Source organism: Mobula birostris, chromosome 25 (assembly GCF_030028105.1).
Source record: "Mobula birostris isolate sMobBir1 chromosome 25, sMobBir1.hap1, whole genome shotgun sequence".
Classification (NCBI taxonomy): domain Eukaryota; kingdom Metazoa; phylum Chordata; class Chondrichthyes; order Myliobatiformes; family Myliobatidae; genus Mobula; species Mobula birostris.
The window spans coordinates 31,135,445-31,152,376 of record NC_092394.1 but is presented as its reverse complement, the minus strand read 5'-3'; the positions used below and the strand labels follow the sequence as shown (position 1 = coordinate 31,152,376).

Genomic DNA, 16,932 nt, shown 5'->3' with positions numbered 1-16,932 from the left:
ATTCTTTGGCACCATTTCTATCTACTTAGTATACATCCTCTTATGAGAGATTTGGATCATTGAGCCTATACCAGTCCTTAGCATTTCCATCAGTCCTCACCCTCCCACCGTCCTGTAACCTATTCACTACAGCATGCCTATTAATCTCATCCTGAATCTCCTGTCATTTACCCTATTTACAGTAACCAATTAACCTACAGTCCTTTGGGACATGAGAGGAAACCAGAGCACCTGGTGGAAACCCACTTAGTCACAGGACGTGACTGAATGCATTTTCCACCAGGTGCTCCACACAGCAACTAAGGTCAAGATGGAACCCAGATCTCCAACAGCAGCTCCACTGTGCTGCTTCAAGCATCCTTCTGTCATAATAAGGTCAGTGTCAGGAATCTGTATTGATGACTACACAACCTCACCAAACGGAGTCTACATACAAAAGGACGTACACAACACTCGAGCATGGGCCAATAACATTCACGCCATAAAAAAATCCCAGGCAATGATTACTTTCAAAAGAAGAGTGCCTAACTACTTACTCTCAACATTCAATAATTATACCATGGGCAAAGCCCCACCTCCAAGTTAACTAGAAACTTATTTGGATGACCCACGTCATCACTGTGGCCACAAAAGAAGGTCTGAAGCTATCTTACTGTTCCATAGGGCTATCTTAGGGCAAGTGATTCAGTTCCTGGTACCACAAACATTTCTGCTATCTACAAGGTGCAGATAGTCTGATGGAGCGCTCCCCACTTACCCAGACGAGTTCAGCTCCAACAATTCTTGAAGCTTGAAACCATCCAGAATGAAGCAACCTGTTTGGCATCCTGATCACTCCAAAAAATTCATTCCCTTCACCTTCAGAATATCACGACTACAGAATGTACTATCTACAAAATGCACTGGAATTACACATCTTGACTACTCTGACGGAATCTCCAGGACACGCGACCTCTGCCACCAAGGACAAGAAACTCAAGGTGCTAGGGATCATCAGCACATGCAGCGCCCCTTCAAGTTGTTCATAATCCTGCCTTTGGAAATATATTGCTTGTCCCTTATCATTGCTGGATCTAATTCGATAAAACTCCCAATATAGACTGTAAGAGTAACATCAGCAAAGGACCACATCAATTTGAAGTAGCAGCTTACAACCACCTCACAGGTGTAATTAGGGATCAGCAATATATGCAGACCTTGCCAGTGAAACCCAAGTCCCACAAATAATCTACCTGTATCATCCTGGATGTCTGTTATAACTGTTATGTCATCGATGTAGACACTAGGTGTAGTATACAACAGAACAGGCCGATGAATCCCAGCATAATTGAAGAAATCAAATTGGACGATCTGCACAAAATAACCAGGCGGATACCTAGAAGAAGGTAAAAGAGTATAACTGGGATACTAAATGCACAAGTTTAGATTTGTTACTCTTATCTTCTGGCTGAAGATAACAAAATAAATCCAGAGCCACATAAAAACAGAAAATGCTGGAAATACTCAACAGGTCAGGCAGCATCTGTTGAAAGAGAAATAGTCTATGTTTCAGGTCCTGGAAATGTTAAGCATTTCTCTTTCCACAGATGCCGCCTGATCTGTAGAGCGCTGGCAGCCTTTTCTGTTTTTCACTCATATTTTCACCATCTACCTAAGTTTTTAATTTTCAGCTTGAAGTTTTATGAAGAAAATGCTATTTAAAAATCCTCATGAATAAGCTGCTTTAGAGTTATTGAAAACAAAGTATTAAAAATGAAAAAATCTGTCAGTGCCACATTTTCTATCATGCTTCTTACAAGAAAAAAGTAAATCCAAAATACTCTATACCAAAATTGGAGAATTGCCTCTGTGGGGCTCTGACATCAAGCCTTGCAACTCCATGAAATCACAAATGGTGTTTTGTTTATAAATTTTGCCTTTAGTTTTGCAAATTTTCCATTTTTTGTTTTATTATAGCCTTTGTAATTCATCCTGTGTAATATTGCAAAAAGTCAAAATATCAAAACTATTAATAAAAATAAATCACTGAAACATTATATTGCCAAATATCCTCATGTTAGTTCCGTAAAAAGGCATAATATTGTAATACGCAATACTTAAAAATCACAAAAATGGAACAACAGGTCTATCAAGAAGTATCCCCTTCCCCCACCACTGCTCTCCAAACCTGGATCTCTCAGTCTTAGGCCCTCAAATCCCCCATCTTCCTCACACTTTACCTTCCCTGGATACTCCAACCACCCCCCCACCAGCACTACCAACATCTTCTCCCCTTTGATCCCAGTTCTAATCCCTGCCGTGTCTTCACCATTTCTTCTACCCTTCACTGCTCTCCACACCAATTCCAACCTTACCATCAAGCCCACAGACAAAGAGGGTGCTGGTGTAGTGTGTCAGATTGACCTCTGCCTTGCTGAGGCCAGGGGGCAACTCTTACTTACCCCCTGAGAAGGACCCCACTCCAGGCAATCAGAAAAATGTCTCTGTCACTGTCACAGGTGCCTTCCACTGCCACCAAACTCATAGTTTCCTTACCTCCTGCTTGTGCCTCCCTCCTCCCAAAGATCCACAAGTCCGACTGTCTGAGTAGGTTGTCGTCTCTGCCTGCTCCTGCCCCACTAAGCTTGTGTCCACATACCTCAACTCCATTCTATCCCCCTTGGTTCAGTCCCTTCCCACCTACATCTGTGACATTTTAAATGCTCTTCATCTCCTCAACTTTCAATTCCCTGGCCCTGACAACATCATTTTCACCATGGATCTCCAGTATCAAGTTTCACACTATCCCCCCATCAAGGCAGCCTTAAAGCTCTCCGCTTCATTTCTCAACAAAAGACCCAACCAGTCCCCACCCACACCCTCCTCCATCTGGCAAAACTGGTCCTCACCCTCAACAATTTCTCCTTCAGCTCCTCCCAGTTTCTCCAAGATCAAGGGATAGCTATGGGCCCCAGCTATGTCAGCCTTTTTGTTGGCTATGTAGAACAGTCCATATCCCAAGCCTTGCCTGGCAAAGCTTCCCAACTCTTCCTGCACTACATTGACGACTGCAATGATGCTGCTTCATGCACCCATGCTGAGCTCGTCAATTTCATTAACTTTGCCTCCAATTTTCACCCTGCCCTTAATTTCACTTGGTCCACTTCTCTCCCCACTTTCTCAATCTCTCTACCTCCATCTCTGGAGACAAACAGTCTATCAACATGCTTTATAAACCTACCAATTCCCACAGCTAACTTGACTATACCTCTTCCCACCCTGTCTCCCTGAAGTCCTATAAAAGTGCTATTCCCTGATCTCAGTTCCTTCACCTTCACTGCAACTGTTCTCAGGATGTGGCTTTCTTTACCAGGACATCAGAGCTGTCCTCATTAAAAAGAACGGGGCTTTCCTTCCTCCTCCATTGATGCTGCAATCACCCACACCTCCTCCATTTCCCAGACAGTCACGCTCACCCCAGCTGCCCACGATGAGGCCTCTCTCAGGGTGGAGGAGCAACACCTAATTCTGTCTAGATGCAAGAACATTGATTTTTCCTTTGAATAATTTTATTCCCTCTCCTATTATTCCCCACTCCAGCCTCTTACCTCTTCCCATAACCTGCCTATCACCTTCCCCTGGTGCCCCTCCTTCTTCCCCTTCTCCCATGGTCCATTCCTCTCCTATCACATTCCTTCCTCTCCAGACCTTTACCTTTCCTACCCACCTGGCTTCACCTATCACCTTCTAGCTATCATCCTTCCCCACCCCCACCCCACCTTTTTATTCTGGTATTTTCCCCCTTCCTGTCCAGTCCGAAAGAAGGGTCTCAGCCCAAAATACTGACTGTTTATTCTTTTCCAGAGATGCTGCCTGCCTGACCTGCCGAGTTCCTCCAGCATTTTGTGTGTGTTGCTCTATTAATGTCTGTTCTCTGGAGAATAATCCCACCCTTTCTTCAATCTCTCCCGAATCAAACCTGTAAGCATTTTAATAAACATCCCATGCTCAAAGGGTCTGACATATAGCCTAATACTGTTGCTCCTTGTTCTTCCCGCAAATTCATTTATGTCTACCAAGTCCATTGCATTTCTTCAGTCCAACTGTGTCACCCTGAAGTCACTATACGCACCCCCCCCCCCCCCGTTTATTACATTCCCAAATTTGCTTTTGTTTGAATTGTGCTCTCCTACCCCAATCTAGGTCATTAATTAAGAAAAGACATGGTCCTAATCTGTAACAAGTCTATAGATCCTGCCTATTTTCCTTCACTGCTTCAAAGTTTGAAACACACATCCACAGATATTTTAATCCGTGGGCTTCAATTTGACCGGCAAATTCATTTTCTTTAACTAATTGCACTGCAAGTTTTAAAATAAGCATTTTTACTGTGAATTTTTTTTTCTCCTAAATGTCAGTTTGCAAAAGCAGTGAAAGACTTGGTCACAGGTTTGTAGTTCTTGATATGACACTTCCCTGTTGTAACCACTGCGGCTTGAACATCAGGCCCAAAATGGCAACTCTGATAGTCAGGCAACCTTCCAGCAACCCCACATAGAGAATTACCACCTCAGCATGCCACAATTACATATCCTGGGTCAAACCCATTGTAAATATTAAATCCCCTTAAAAACAGTATTTCTTCTCACCTTTCATTTTTAGCAGTAAATAGTTCTAGCTATCCAAGTTTTTCATTAACATTCAGTAATGAAAGAACTTAAGCAGTTAATCTGGCCAATATTTCACTGGAAACATTTGTTGTTAGAACCTCCCCCCAAGATTCTTTAGCTGAATTGGGAAAATTAAAAATGAATTACACCCAATACGTTCAAAAAGCTTTGGATTATTCTGCTAGAGGGAAGAAATGTTTATCAATATCAATCATTGAATTATTCACTTTACTTAATCTCACCTTTTTGTATCTGACATGTGTTGAATCTCCCCTGGTGGTAAAGTATAAGGAGTAAGTGTGTTGTTCACTGCTATAGTGATTCTATACTGAGATGCAGCACTCTGCATAATTTTAGTGACGTCAGCTTCAAAAGGAAGGTGGCCACCTTCATGAAAGGTAACCTGAATACCATTCACCCACTGCAAACAAACAAAAAAAAACACATTGATCATGATGCTGGAAACTGTTAACCTGGATAGTCATGAGTTAAATAAACTTAACCACTTACATACTGCTTCACCCCAAGCTGCTCTAGTTTACCTACAGAGCTGAAGTCCCTCATTTCAGTACCTTCTAGCTTATATTGCCCATTCTCATTCTTCGTACCAAAATGTAAATCTTCACATTTTCACCATTAAATTTCATCGGCAACCTATTCCACCACATTGTCTACACTCCATTACCTATTAATGCTCCTCAAAGTTTCGTATCATTTGAGACTTGCCAATTGAGTTCCATTTTTACAGGTACCCAGAAGACAATTTTGCCCACAAGTCATAAAAGGCACAAGAGGAAAAAAAAAGCACTTGAGATGGCAACTGTACCTCCACAGTATTGTAACGAATGGCATCAAAAGCACACAAGAATGAACAATTTCTATGTGGAGAGAGAGGAAACAAGTTCTGCTCTATGTGACAAGAAAGATACCTTATGTGCTTCTGACTCCTGAATTTAATTATTTTGTTCATACAAAGGGGTGTTCATGACCAAGCACACCCAAGTCTAAATCATTACTGCACATTGGTATTAGTAGTTCTGGTACTGAGCCCCGGGAACTACATTGTACACTTACCTACAGTCCAAGAAACAACCTCTTACTACTGCTCAGTTTTACTGTTATTTAGCCAATTTTCCATCCATGCTATGCCAAGCCCTTTTACCTTCTTGACAAAATTAAGTGACCCTTTATCACATTCTTTGGAAGTCCAATACCATTTCCCTCATAAGATCATAATGTATAGAAGCAGAATTCAGCCATCTGACCCATCGAGTCTGCTCTACATGACTGATTTATTATCCCTCCCAAGTCCATTCTCAATTTTCTTTCCATAACCTTTGACGCCCTTGGAATCAAGAACCCAAACTTCCCTTTAAATATACACAATGACTTGGCCTAAACAGCTGTCTGTAGCAATGAATTCCACAGATTCAACACCCTCCGGCCAAAGAAATCCCTCCTCATCACTGTTCTGAAGAGAAGTCCCCGTATTCTGAGGCTGTGCCCTCTGGCCCTAGATTCCCCCACTATAGGAGACATCCTCCAAGCCCACTCTATCAGAGTCTTTCAATATTTGAGAGAGAATTCAATGAGAATGGACAGACATCAACTCTGTCTGATACTTTATCAAAAACTATGAAGTTGGATGAAATTTGTCTTTAGAAAATCAACATCTGGTTTCTCAAATCACACCAAATGTGTCCCAATGACTACTAATTCTGTTCCCGATTACTGTTTCAAAATATTTCACCATGAGTAAATCTGAATTGACTGGTTTTAGTTACAGGGTTTATCCCAATACCATTTTTTGAATAAAGCTATGTAACATTTGCAATTCTCTAGCCCCCAGGGATCACCTTGAATCTACATATATTTGGAAGATTATGGATTCCTCATCATTCATTCCATCCGAAGAAAATGATTACCTACTTTTTAAGTCACTCTCACCATCTTATATGATATTTTCTCTTAACCTGGCCATTTACGTTATGTTCCAAATCCAGGCCACTGAATCCAGCTGTTGCAAAGCTATTTTTTTCCTAAGAAACATTTTACTTAAGATTTAACAAGTGTTAGAATTAGACTGTACTGAAAAAGATACTTAAGCAGTTTCTTCTAAGGAAACAAGACAGCACAGATAGTGCATATACGCCAAAGCTGCAAGTGTTAATAGACTTAAAAGTACCTGCAATGACACTAGTCATTTATCATCAACTTAAAAGTCTATTATGTTATGATATTGGTTGTTTAGCTCATTAAATTTAATTCTAATTCTTAGTTACAGTAAGCAGTTGAAACATTATATCAAATAACTATGTACACTTACAACCACAGAGAAGTAATTGGCACTACCAACATAGAGTACCACTCTCTTCCCAGCATCAGAAGTCCAACATCGAGGAACCCAAACCTCTTTTTCATACCAAACCCAGCCAATGAAGTTCCTCAACCTGGGATCCTGTGTGATGTCATTGTAACTTGCTGGAACAGGCATGTCGATCACTGGCCCTGTCTAAGAAAAAATAATTTATGATGGGACACACCGCAAGCACACAAGTACAAATATCTGGGAGCAATTCAAAAAGCTCTTCTGATGAGACAAAATTTTACAAAAAGCTTTACACACAGAGAGAAAATGTGTTTCTCAGGCTGACAGGTAGTAGTTTCTGACCCACTAATGTGCGTACAATGTATCGGAGATCCGGACCGAAGGCCCAATCAAGACTGATGGCTGGAACCCAGGTTTGTGAATCTCTCCGAGCCCACTGGGGACATTGGGGCCTGGTGTCTGGGAATACGCGAGTCTACTGGAGGCTGAACACGGCCCGCCCTGAGGTTAGAGGACTATCAGCACAGGTGGGTGGGAGGGAAGAACACAGCTTATGTCACTGGTTCCGCTTTGTTTACTTGGTGTGTTCTGTGTTATTCTGCCGACCGTTGTGGGCACCCTATGCCAATGCCGAAGCACATCCTTCAATGTGTTGGTTGTTAATGCAAATGACACATTTCACTGTATGTTTTGATGTACACCTGAGAAATAGATTTAAATGCGTTACTGGAGGACAAAGGGAAAACCTGGTCCACTTTGGACTGTTCGCGTCCCCATTAATCTCAGCTGGCAATGGAGGCAAATTTCAAATGTTTATACCCACTAGTACAATGTCTAGCCCAACACCCCAATGACATTAGGACAAACTGATAAACTATCCAAAGTGTCACCTTTCAGTTGATCTGTTAAACTGAAACTATTTGCAGGCTCTCTCCCGGTGTTTACCCTCAATATTTATCCACCAATGTCATAACAGTAGATTATTTGATTACAGTACACGCGAGCCTGCAGGTGCTGCAATCTGGAGCAAAAAAAAAACACATTGCTGGAGGAACTCTGAGTGAGGTACCATCACTGGGGACCATCCAAAGATTCTGAGCGCTCCATCCCGACTAAAAGATAGAGGGGAGATGGCCAGATGGAGGAGGGGAGCAGAGAAATAGCGACAGAAGCTGGGAAGTGGTCGGTGGTTGTACAGATTATGGAGTGTGATTATTTATGTTTATGCTGTCTGAAACTGCGTGCTGTGGAGACCTCTGACACTGTTTCCATACATTCCAGCAACCCCAATTCTAACAACAACAGGAATTCTGCAGATGCTGTAAATTTAAGCAACACACATCAAAGTTGCTGGTGAACGCAGCAGGCCAGGCAGCATCTCTAGGAAGACGTACAGTCGATGTTTCAGGCCGAGACCCTTCCTCAGGACTAAGTGAAGGAAGAGTGAGTAAGAGATTTGAGAGTGGGAGGGGGAGGGGGAGATCCAAAATGATAGGAGAAGACAGGAGGGGGAGGGATGGAGCCAGGAGCTGGACAGGTGATTGGCAAAAGGGATACGAGAGGATCATGGGACAGGAGGTCTGGGAAGAAAGACAAGGGGGGGATCCCAGAGGATGGGCAAGGGGTATATTCAGAGGGACAGAGGGAGATAAAGGAGAGTGAGAGAAAGAATGTGTGTATAAAAATAAGTAACAGATGGGGTATGAGGGGGAGGTGGGGCATTAGCAGAAGTTAGAGAAGTCAATGTTCATGCCATCAGGTTGGAGGCTACCCAGACGGAATATAAGGTGTTGTTCCTCCAACCTGAGTGTGGCTTCATCTTTATAGTAGAAGAAGCCATGGATAGACATGTCAGAATGGGAATGGGATGTGGAATTAAAATGTGTGGCCACTGGGAGATCCTGCTTTCTCTGGCAGACAGAGCGTAGGTGTTCAGCAAAGCGGTCTCCCAGTCTGCGTCGGGTCTCGTCAATATATAGAAGGCCACATCGGGAACACCGGACGCAGTATATCACCCCAGCCGACTCACAGGTGAAGTGTCGCCTCACCTGGAAGGACTGTTTGAGGCCCTGAATGGTGGTAAGGGAGGAAGTGTAATGGCATGTGTAGCACTTGTTCTGCTTACACGGATAAGTGCCAGGAGGGAGATCAGTGGGGAGGGATGGGGGATGTTTTCACCTACCACCCCACCAGCCTCCGGTTCCAACATATTATTCTCCGTAACTTCCGCCACCTCCAACGGGATCCCACCACTAAACACATCTTTCCCTCTCCCCACCCCCCGCTTTCTGCAGGGATCACTCTCCCCACGCAACTCCCTTGTCCATTCGTCCCCCCCATCCCTCCCCACTGATCTCCCTCCTGGCACTTATCCGTGTAAGCAGAACAAGTGCTACACATTCTTTCTCTCACTCTCCTTTTTCTCCCTCTGTCCCTCTGAATATACCTCTTGCCCATCCTTTGGGTTCTGCCCCCCCCCCGCTTGTCTTTCTTCCCGGACCTCCTGTCCCATGATCCTCTCGTATCCCTTTTGCCAATCATCTGTCCAGCTCTTGGCTCCACCCCTCCTCCTCCTATCTTCTCTTATCATTTTGGATCTCCCCTCCCCCTCTCAAATCCCTTACTCATTCTTCCTTCAGTTAGTCCTGACGAAGGGTCTCGGCCTGAAACGTCGAGTACAACTCTTCCTACAGATGCTGCCTGGCCTGCTGCGTTCACCAGCAACTTTGATGTGTGTTACCCCAATTCTAAAGCACTTTACCAGCAGCAAAAAGTTTTGCAAGCTTTTTAAACGCTGGAAATTGCTAGTTATTACTTCACTGCATTGCAGGATTGCACTGAATCTTCACCATCAGGTTTGCAGTCACATTAGCACTTATTTTTTTGGCGGTTGGTTGCAACATTGCCGTTTTCAGGAAATACGATGAGACTCCGGGTGATTTTTCTATGTTACTCATGCCGGTCTTGCCGAGGAGAACTAGACGAGAGAGGGGGGAAAGGAACTAAAGGCTTCAGAGATGGAGCAGGGGGCGATGCATTAAATCCTTCACCCACCACCCCACACCCTCCTTCCCCTCTGATCATATTGCCTCACCTCTCTCAGGGGTCGCTGGTACCATTTCTCCTCGAATCCCTGGTTCCGGCCCGAGGACTGATCGGCTCGGAAACTCCAGAGTCCGCCCAGTTCTTTCAGTTCTCGGGACGGCGTCTCTCGGGGAGTCAGGGCAGCAGACGAGCCGAGGAACAAGAGCAGCAGCCACCAGCTCCGCGCCATCTTGCAGATCCGCACTAACTTGCAGGTCACGAGACACCCGCGATCACATGACCCGCGCAGACGCGGGCTGATCTGGTCACAGTTGCGGCAGCAGATGCTAGCGGGAGGAGGGCTGGGTGGTCTTTGGTGCTCATACCACTTACACAGGACCTCTGTGCATCGTTTCAAATGTTCCTCAACGTCCCGAATGCTGCTATTGCACTTTGAGTGGTCCAGAGAGTTTTGACCACTCCTTTGAATCTTTTCCTCCATTTGCCTGCCAAGAACTTTCCACGACAAAACTCAGCACAAACGGTCAGTTTTTGGTGTCTGGCGTTGAGCTTTTGAAGGTCATAACCAAAGCAACGCAAGTGTGACTGGGCATAACTAAGAACCAATACTGGTTTTAGAGAGAATTCGTTTCACTTCTTCTGGTGAATGTTGAGGCTGTTATCAAGGCACTATTGGTAATAATTTTTACAGTGCTGTGAAATTTGTACTGCAGACATTTCAGAACTTTGTGCCACTATGGAAGTTTTGATCTTCAAACGGTCTGCTCCTTGGTCAATCTGGTCAATAGCACATTGAAGGTGATGTGGACGTCATCAATGTCTGCCTTCCTTAGGGATGGGAAGTGGTCAACATTTTCCAGCTACAAGAGCTGAAGCTGCAATGCAAAAGATGACAGTAATAAAAAAAGGAAAGATTAAAGCAGGTGTAAAGAGTTTCAGATATATAAAGAGTGAAAGAGAGGCAAGAGTGGACACCATACCACTGGAAAATAATACTGGAGAGGTAGTAGTGGGGAACAGAGAAACAGCGAATGAACGTAATAAATATTTTGCATCTGTCTTCACAGTGGATAGGTACCAGAAATTCAAGAGGGTCAGGAGGCAGAAGTGAGTGTAGTTGCTATTACTAAGGAGAAAGTGCTTGGGAAGCTGAGAGGTCAGTAGGCAGATAAGTCACCTGGATCAGATGGACTACACCTCAGGGTTCAGAAAGAGGTAGCTTCAATGAAAGGCTTAAGGTAAAGGAACCCTTTGGAGGGTGTGATCATAATGTGATAGAATTCACCTTGCAGTTTGAAGAGGGCATTAGCAATCTTTCAATAATTACTAGATTCTAGAATGCTTCTAGAAGACTGAAAAATCATAAATGTTACTGCACTCTTTAAGAAGGGAGGAAGGTAAAAGATGGGAAATTATAGGCCTCTTAGTCCAAATTCAGAGGTTGAGAAGTTGTAGTCAGGGTACTTGGAGGCACATTAAGGCCAAAGTCAGCATGGTTTCTGTCAGGGGAAATGTTGATTGATAATTTTTTTTGAATTCTGTGAGGAATTAACAGGTATAATGGACAAAGGAGAGTCAGTAGATGTTGTTGACCTATATTTTCAGAAGGCCTTTGACAAGGTGCTGCATATGAGGTTACTAAACAAGGTAAGAGCCCATGGTATTACATTAAAGGTACTAGCATGAACAGAAGATTGACTAACTGGCAGAAGGGAAAGAGTAGGAACAAAGTGGGCCTGTCTGGTTGGCAACCAGTGTTTTGCAGGGATTGTGTTGGGCCTACTACTTTTCATGTTACATATCAATGTTCTAGATGATGGAATTAATGGCTTTATGGCCAAGTTTGCAGATAGGTGGAGGTCAGGGGGTGCTGAGGAAGCTGGGAATCTGCAAAAAGGACTTGGACAGAATAGGAGAATGGGTGAAGAACTGGCAGATGGAAAACAATATAGGGAAATGTATGGTCATGCACTTTGGCAAAGGAACAAAGGTGCAGACTGGTTTCTAAATGTGGAGCAAGTTTAGAAATTGGAGGTGCAAAGAGACTTGGGAGCCCTAATGCACGATTCCCTAAAGGTTAGTTTGCAGGTTGAGTTGGGAGTCCTAATGCACAATTCCCTAAAGGTTAGTTTGCAGGTTGAGTCAGTAGTAAGGAAGACAAATAGAATGTTAGTTTTCATTTCAAGACGACTAGAATATAAAAGCAAGGACATAATACCGAGGCTTTTGTCATACCATATTTAGTGAACTGTGAACAGTTTTTGGCCCCATATCTAACAAAGGATGTACAGGAATGATCACAGGAATGAAACGGTTAGGGCAGGTAGAGAATTTGATGGTTCTGGTCTGTACTCACTGGGGTTTAGAAGAATGAATGGGGATCTCATTGAAACTTGGAGAGGATGTTTCCAATAGTGAGAGGGTCTAGGACCATAGGGTAAAGCCTCAGAACAGAAGAGTATCTCTTTAGAACAGAGATGAGGAGGGATATCTTTAGCCAGAGTGTGCAGAATCTGAGGAATTCATTGCCACAGATGGCTGTGGAGGCCAAGTCACTGGATCAAAATCAGAATCAGGTTTATTATCACCGGCATGTGACATGAAATTTGTTAACTTAGCAGCAGTAGTTCAATGCAATACATAATGTAGAAGAGAAAATAATCAATGTAGCCCCCTGGCCACCCTCAGGGTCGCTCGGCTCGCTGTCGTCTAGGGAAACAGCCTCGGCCCCGCCAAACTGGGTAATTCGTTTGTGTGGATGCTGTGTGAGGTACCCCACCCCGCCCAAATAACAGACATTACACCAGATGCAATTAAATGATTTACAGTTTATAGATATTACTGGAACTATATAATTAAAAGAGAATAAAATATAAAAGGAAAATTAAAGGCGCCACACTTATCAAAGTTCAATCTCTTTGTGCACAAAAACCGTTGGAGCTCAAGGACCTTCTTCTTCACCCTGCGAACCCTCGGACCACCTCGACCGGCCGCCTGGGACCAACAACGGTGGTCGACCAGACGCGCCAAACGAGTCCGTCTCCGTCTCCTCGCCGAACGTCCCGCTCGGGGTCCGACCCCGTTAGCGGACTCACAGCACCTGGTCCATCCTCTGTCTCGCTCTCCCGCCTTCTCCCCCAAAACCCCGCGCATACAGTATCTTCAAATACACCAAAACCATAACAACTATCCCAATTGGTTAATAGCACCCTCTTATCACCCTCTAAACCACAATAAGCTGCTAGCGCAAACTCTCTGCAGCGTTAAAACACAACAAAGCCGCATTCCACAGATTAACATAACAAAAATCGCCATTTTAAATGTAACAAAGAAAGACCCCGTACATAAAATAATAAGTGAACAAGTGAATCAATTACAGTATATGTATATTGAATTGATTTAAAAACATGCAAAAAAAATACTGTATATTAAAAAAGTGAGGTAGTGTCCAACGATTTAATGTCCATTTAGGAATCAGACAGCAGAGGGGAAGAAGCTGTTCCTGAATCACTGAGTGTGCGCCTTCAGGCTTCTGTACCTTCTGCCTGATGGTAACAGTGAGAAAAGGGCATGTCCTGGGTACTGGAGGTCTTTAATAATGGATGCTGCCTTTCTGAGACACCGCTCCCTGAAGGTATCCTGGGTACTTTGTAGGCTAGTACCCAAGATGGAGCTGACTAGATTTACAACCCTCTGCTATTCATTAAACCCTCTATATTTAAAGTGGAGGTTAATAGGTTCTTGAATAGACATGGCTCATGGACCAAATACCCTGATTCTGCTCCTACGTCTTATGGGTGTTTGTTTCTTTCTGGATCATAGATTCCTCCGGTTCTTCTCTACGAACACTCTCCTCTGGCGGAACTTCTGCTTACCTGGAAAAAGTTCTCAATTGATTCCTTCCAGAACTTCTCACCCTGAATGACGGTAATGTTGAGACTGTAAGGCTGCACTTTGTCCACTTGTTAAAAGGTAATCCTCCAGGGGTGCCGACATTCTAAGAGTACTGGGCATTTTCTGGAACTGAAAATTAATCTACACTGAGCAGCTACAACCAGAAAATAGAATCACAACCAGAATCAGGTTTAATATCATTGGCATTTGCCATGGAATTTGTGGTTTTGTGGCAGAACGTTGCAATATACAACAATAAAAGCTATAGATCACAGTAAGAACTATATATCTTAGGCCCTCCACTGGTTGGGGTTGGCCAGGGATGTTGTATCCTGTCTATGCGATACACAAGCTAGCATGCAAACTGGGGCAGTACGATATGGAGAGCAATCTGTTGCCTATGCAGCTGGCTTCCCCTCTCCACACGGCTAATGAATCCAAAGGAATGACAGAGACTGATACTGCTGGTGTCAAACTGTATCACTGGAGTTGCCAGTCAGTGTTGAAATCAATGTAGGATAACCTTAGGGACGCCAGCTCTAGCACTTCCCTTGGAGTTTGCTCCTGAAGCCTTCCCCACGAGTGGGTTTTGCTGCAAAAGACAGCAGAGGCTTGAGTTTAGAGATTTTCTTCTCCTTTATGAGCTGCCAATCATGGCTGACAATCCCCATCTGTCCAAAGTGACTGGTTTTAAGGTGCAGGTAACCCTCCTAATGATGGAGCTAGCTGAGTTTACAACTTTCTGCAGCTTTTTCTGATCCTGTATAGTGGCCTTTCCATACCAGACAGCGATGCAACCAGTTACAATGCTGTCCACGGTACATCTGTAGAAATTTGCAAGTGTCTTTGGTGACACAACAAATCTCCTCAAACACCTAATGAAATATAGCTGCTGCCGTGCCTTATTTGTAATTGCCTCAATATGTTGAATCTAGGATAGATCCTCAGAGATGTTGACACCCAGGAACTTGAAGTTTCTCACCATTTCCTCACTGATGGATCAGAAGTGGACTGGCATTTGTACCCTCGACTTCCCTTCCTGAAGTCCACAATAAATTCCTTGGTCTTACTGACGCTGAGTGCAAGGTTGCTGCCTCAACACCATTCAACCAGCTGATCTATCTTGCTCCTGTACGCCACCTCATCACCATCTGAAATCCTGCCAACAATTGTCATCGGTAAATTTATAGATGGCATTTGAACTGTCCCTAGGCATACATTCATGGGTGTAAAGAGAGTAGAACAGTGGGCTAAGCACACATCCTGGCAATGCCCCAGAATTGATCATCAGCAAGGAGGAGATGTTATTTCCAATCTGCAAAGACTATGGTCTCCCATTGAGGAAGTCACATTGCAGAGGGAGGTACAGAGACCCAGGTTTTGGAGTTTGTTGATTAGAACTGAAGGCAAGTGTCAGGACACAGGAGCAGGGATCCAATCACAGACCCAGTACTGTGCATACAGTGATATTAGTTGAGTAATAAATCCCAAGGTGCAAACAAAGTCAGTGTCAAAGTTCAGGCAGAGATCAAAACATCCAGAAAAATCCAAAAACCAGAATCAGGTAGAGTCAATATTCAGACAGAGTACAGATACAAATGCTGGAAAGGCTCAGAAAAATTCACTGGCACAATCTGGCCACAAACAGGTGAAAACACAGGACTGAAATACACTGAGCAATAAACAGAGAGGCAGATGATAGGTGGAGCACAATGAGACACAGGTGGCAGCAATACAGGTAATAATGAGAGACGGAGTACTCAGTAATACAGGGTCTGGAGCAGAGCAGGAGCACATGGCAATGCAAAACCACAGACGGACAGCTAGGGGGAAGCACACAAAAAGACGGAGTTCAACTGGAGGTACTGACAGCACGATTGCATTGAATACTGAGCTGTAGTCAATAAACAGCAGCCTAATGTGGGTATTACTATTGTCCAGGGGATTCAAGGGCTAGTGGAGAGCCAATGAGATTGTATCCACTTCAGACCTATTGTGGCGATAGGCAAATTACAGCAGGTTAGGTCCTTGCATAGGCAGACATTGATTCTAGCCATGACCAACCCCTCTCAAACACTTCACCACAGTAGATGTAAGTGCCATTGGGTGATAGTCATTGACACAGCTCACCTTGCCCTTGGGACATTGAAAATCAGTGGTGGTTGTAGGCATTAGTACCGAGTGATAACTTGCAGGAGTATTTCCCTGGATCCCACTGTCTCATAGAAACATAGAAAATAGGTGCAGGAGTAGGCCATCCGGCCCTTCGAGCCTGCACCGCCAATTCAGTATGATCATGGCTGATCATTCAACTCAGAACCCTGTACCAGCCTTCCCCCCCATATCCCCGATCCCTTTAGCCACAAGGGCCATATCTAACTTCCTCTTAAATATAGCCAATGAACTGGCCTCAACTGTTTCCTGTGGCAGAGAATTCCACAGATTCACCACTCTCTGTGTGAAGAAGTTTTTCCTAATCTTGGTCCTAAAAGGCTTCCCCTTTATCCTCAGACTGTGACCCCTCGTTCTGGACTTCCCCAACATCGGGAGCAATGTGTTCTTCTGATGCGGGGCAAGGACGCGAATGTTTTGGTGAGTCAGTTCAGGAGATTAAGGTTAAGGACAACCGTTGAGAAGCAAGACCACAAATTGCTGCGAACAGACAGGAGATTAGACAGCCTACTCTCAGGTCGAAACTGCTTGGACAGAACAAACACGAGTTAAAATCCGGATGGAAAAGCGCGAATTTCTTTCTGGTACAAGCTGTAGAAGAGCGGCACGTGACACGCGATTCCTTTCGACTCCTTGAAGTCGCCTCAATTTCAAACATCTGGTTTCTTGAGATTTGTACCACATGTAATAGGATTGGTGAGAATCGCTATTATCATTTGAGCAAACGTTTACATTGATGTATATAACAGCAAAAATTGCTGTAAGTATATTTAAACAATAGCGCGACCTCGTGATAAGAGAAACAACATCTAATGGGTTAGTGTTGGTATTCCTTATTTGTAA

The 16,932-nt window shown here is 43.9% G+C and overlaps 1 protein-coding gene across 1 annotated transcript in view; it reads right to left on the bottom strand.

Moving 5' to 3' along the window:
• The window catches only part of gusb (glucuronidase, beta), a 40,529-nt gene extending 30,241 nt beyond the window's left edge, over positions 1-10,288 (bottom strand). The window contains exons 1-4 of the mRNA XM_072243426.1: positions 10,073-10,288; positions 6,976-7,161; positions 4,892-5,070; positions 1,233-1,375 (exon numbers count right to left, since the gene is read on the bottom strand). Of these exons, the coding sequence (XP_072099527.1) occupies positions 1,233-1,375; positions 4,892-5,070; positions 6,976-7,161; positions 10,073-10,252 (688 nt within the window). The 5' untranslated portion in view covers positions 10,253-10,288. The remainder of the gene's footprint in view (positions 1-1,232; positions 1,376-4,891; positions 5,071-6,975; positions 7,162-10,072) is intronic.
• Positions 10,289-16,932: the final 6,644 nt, after the last annotated feature.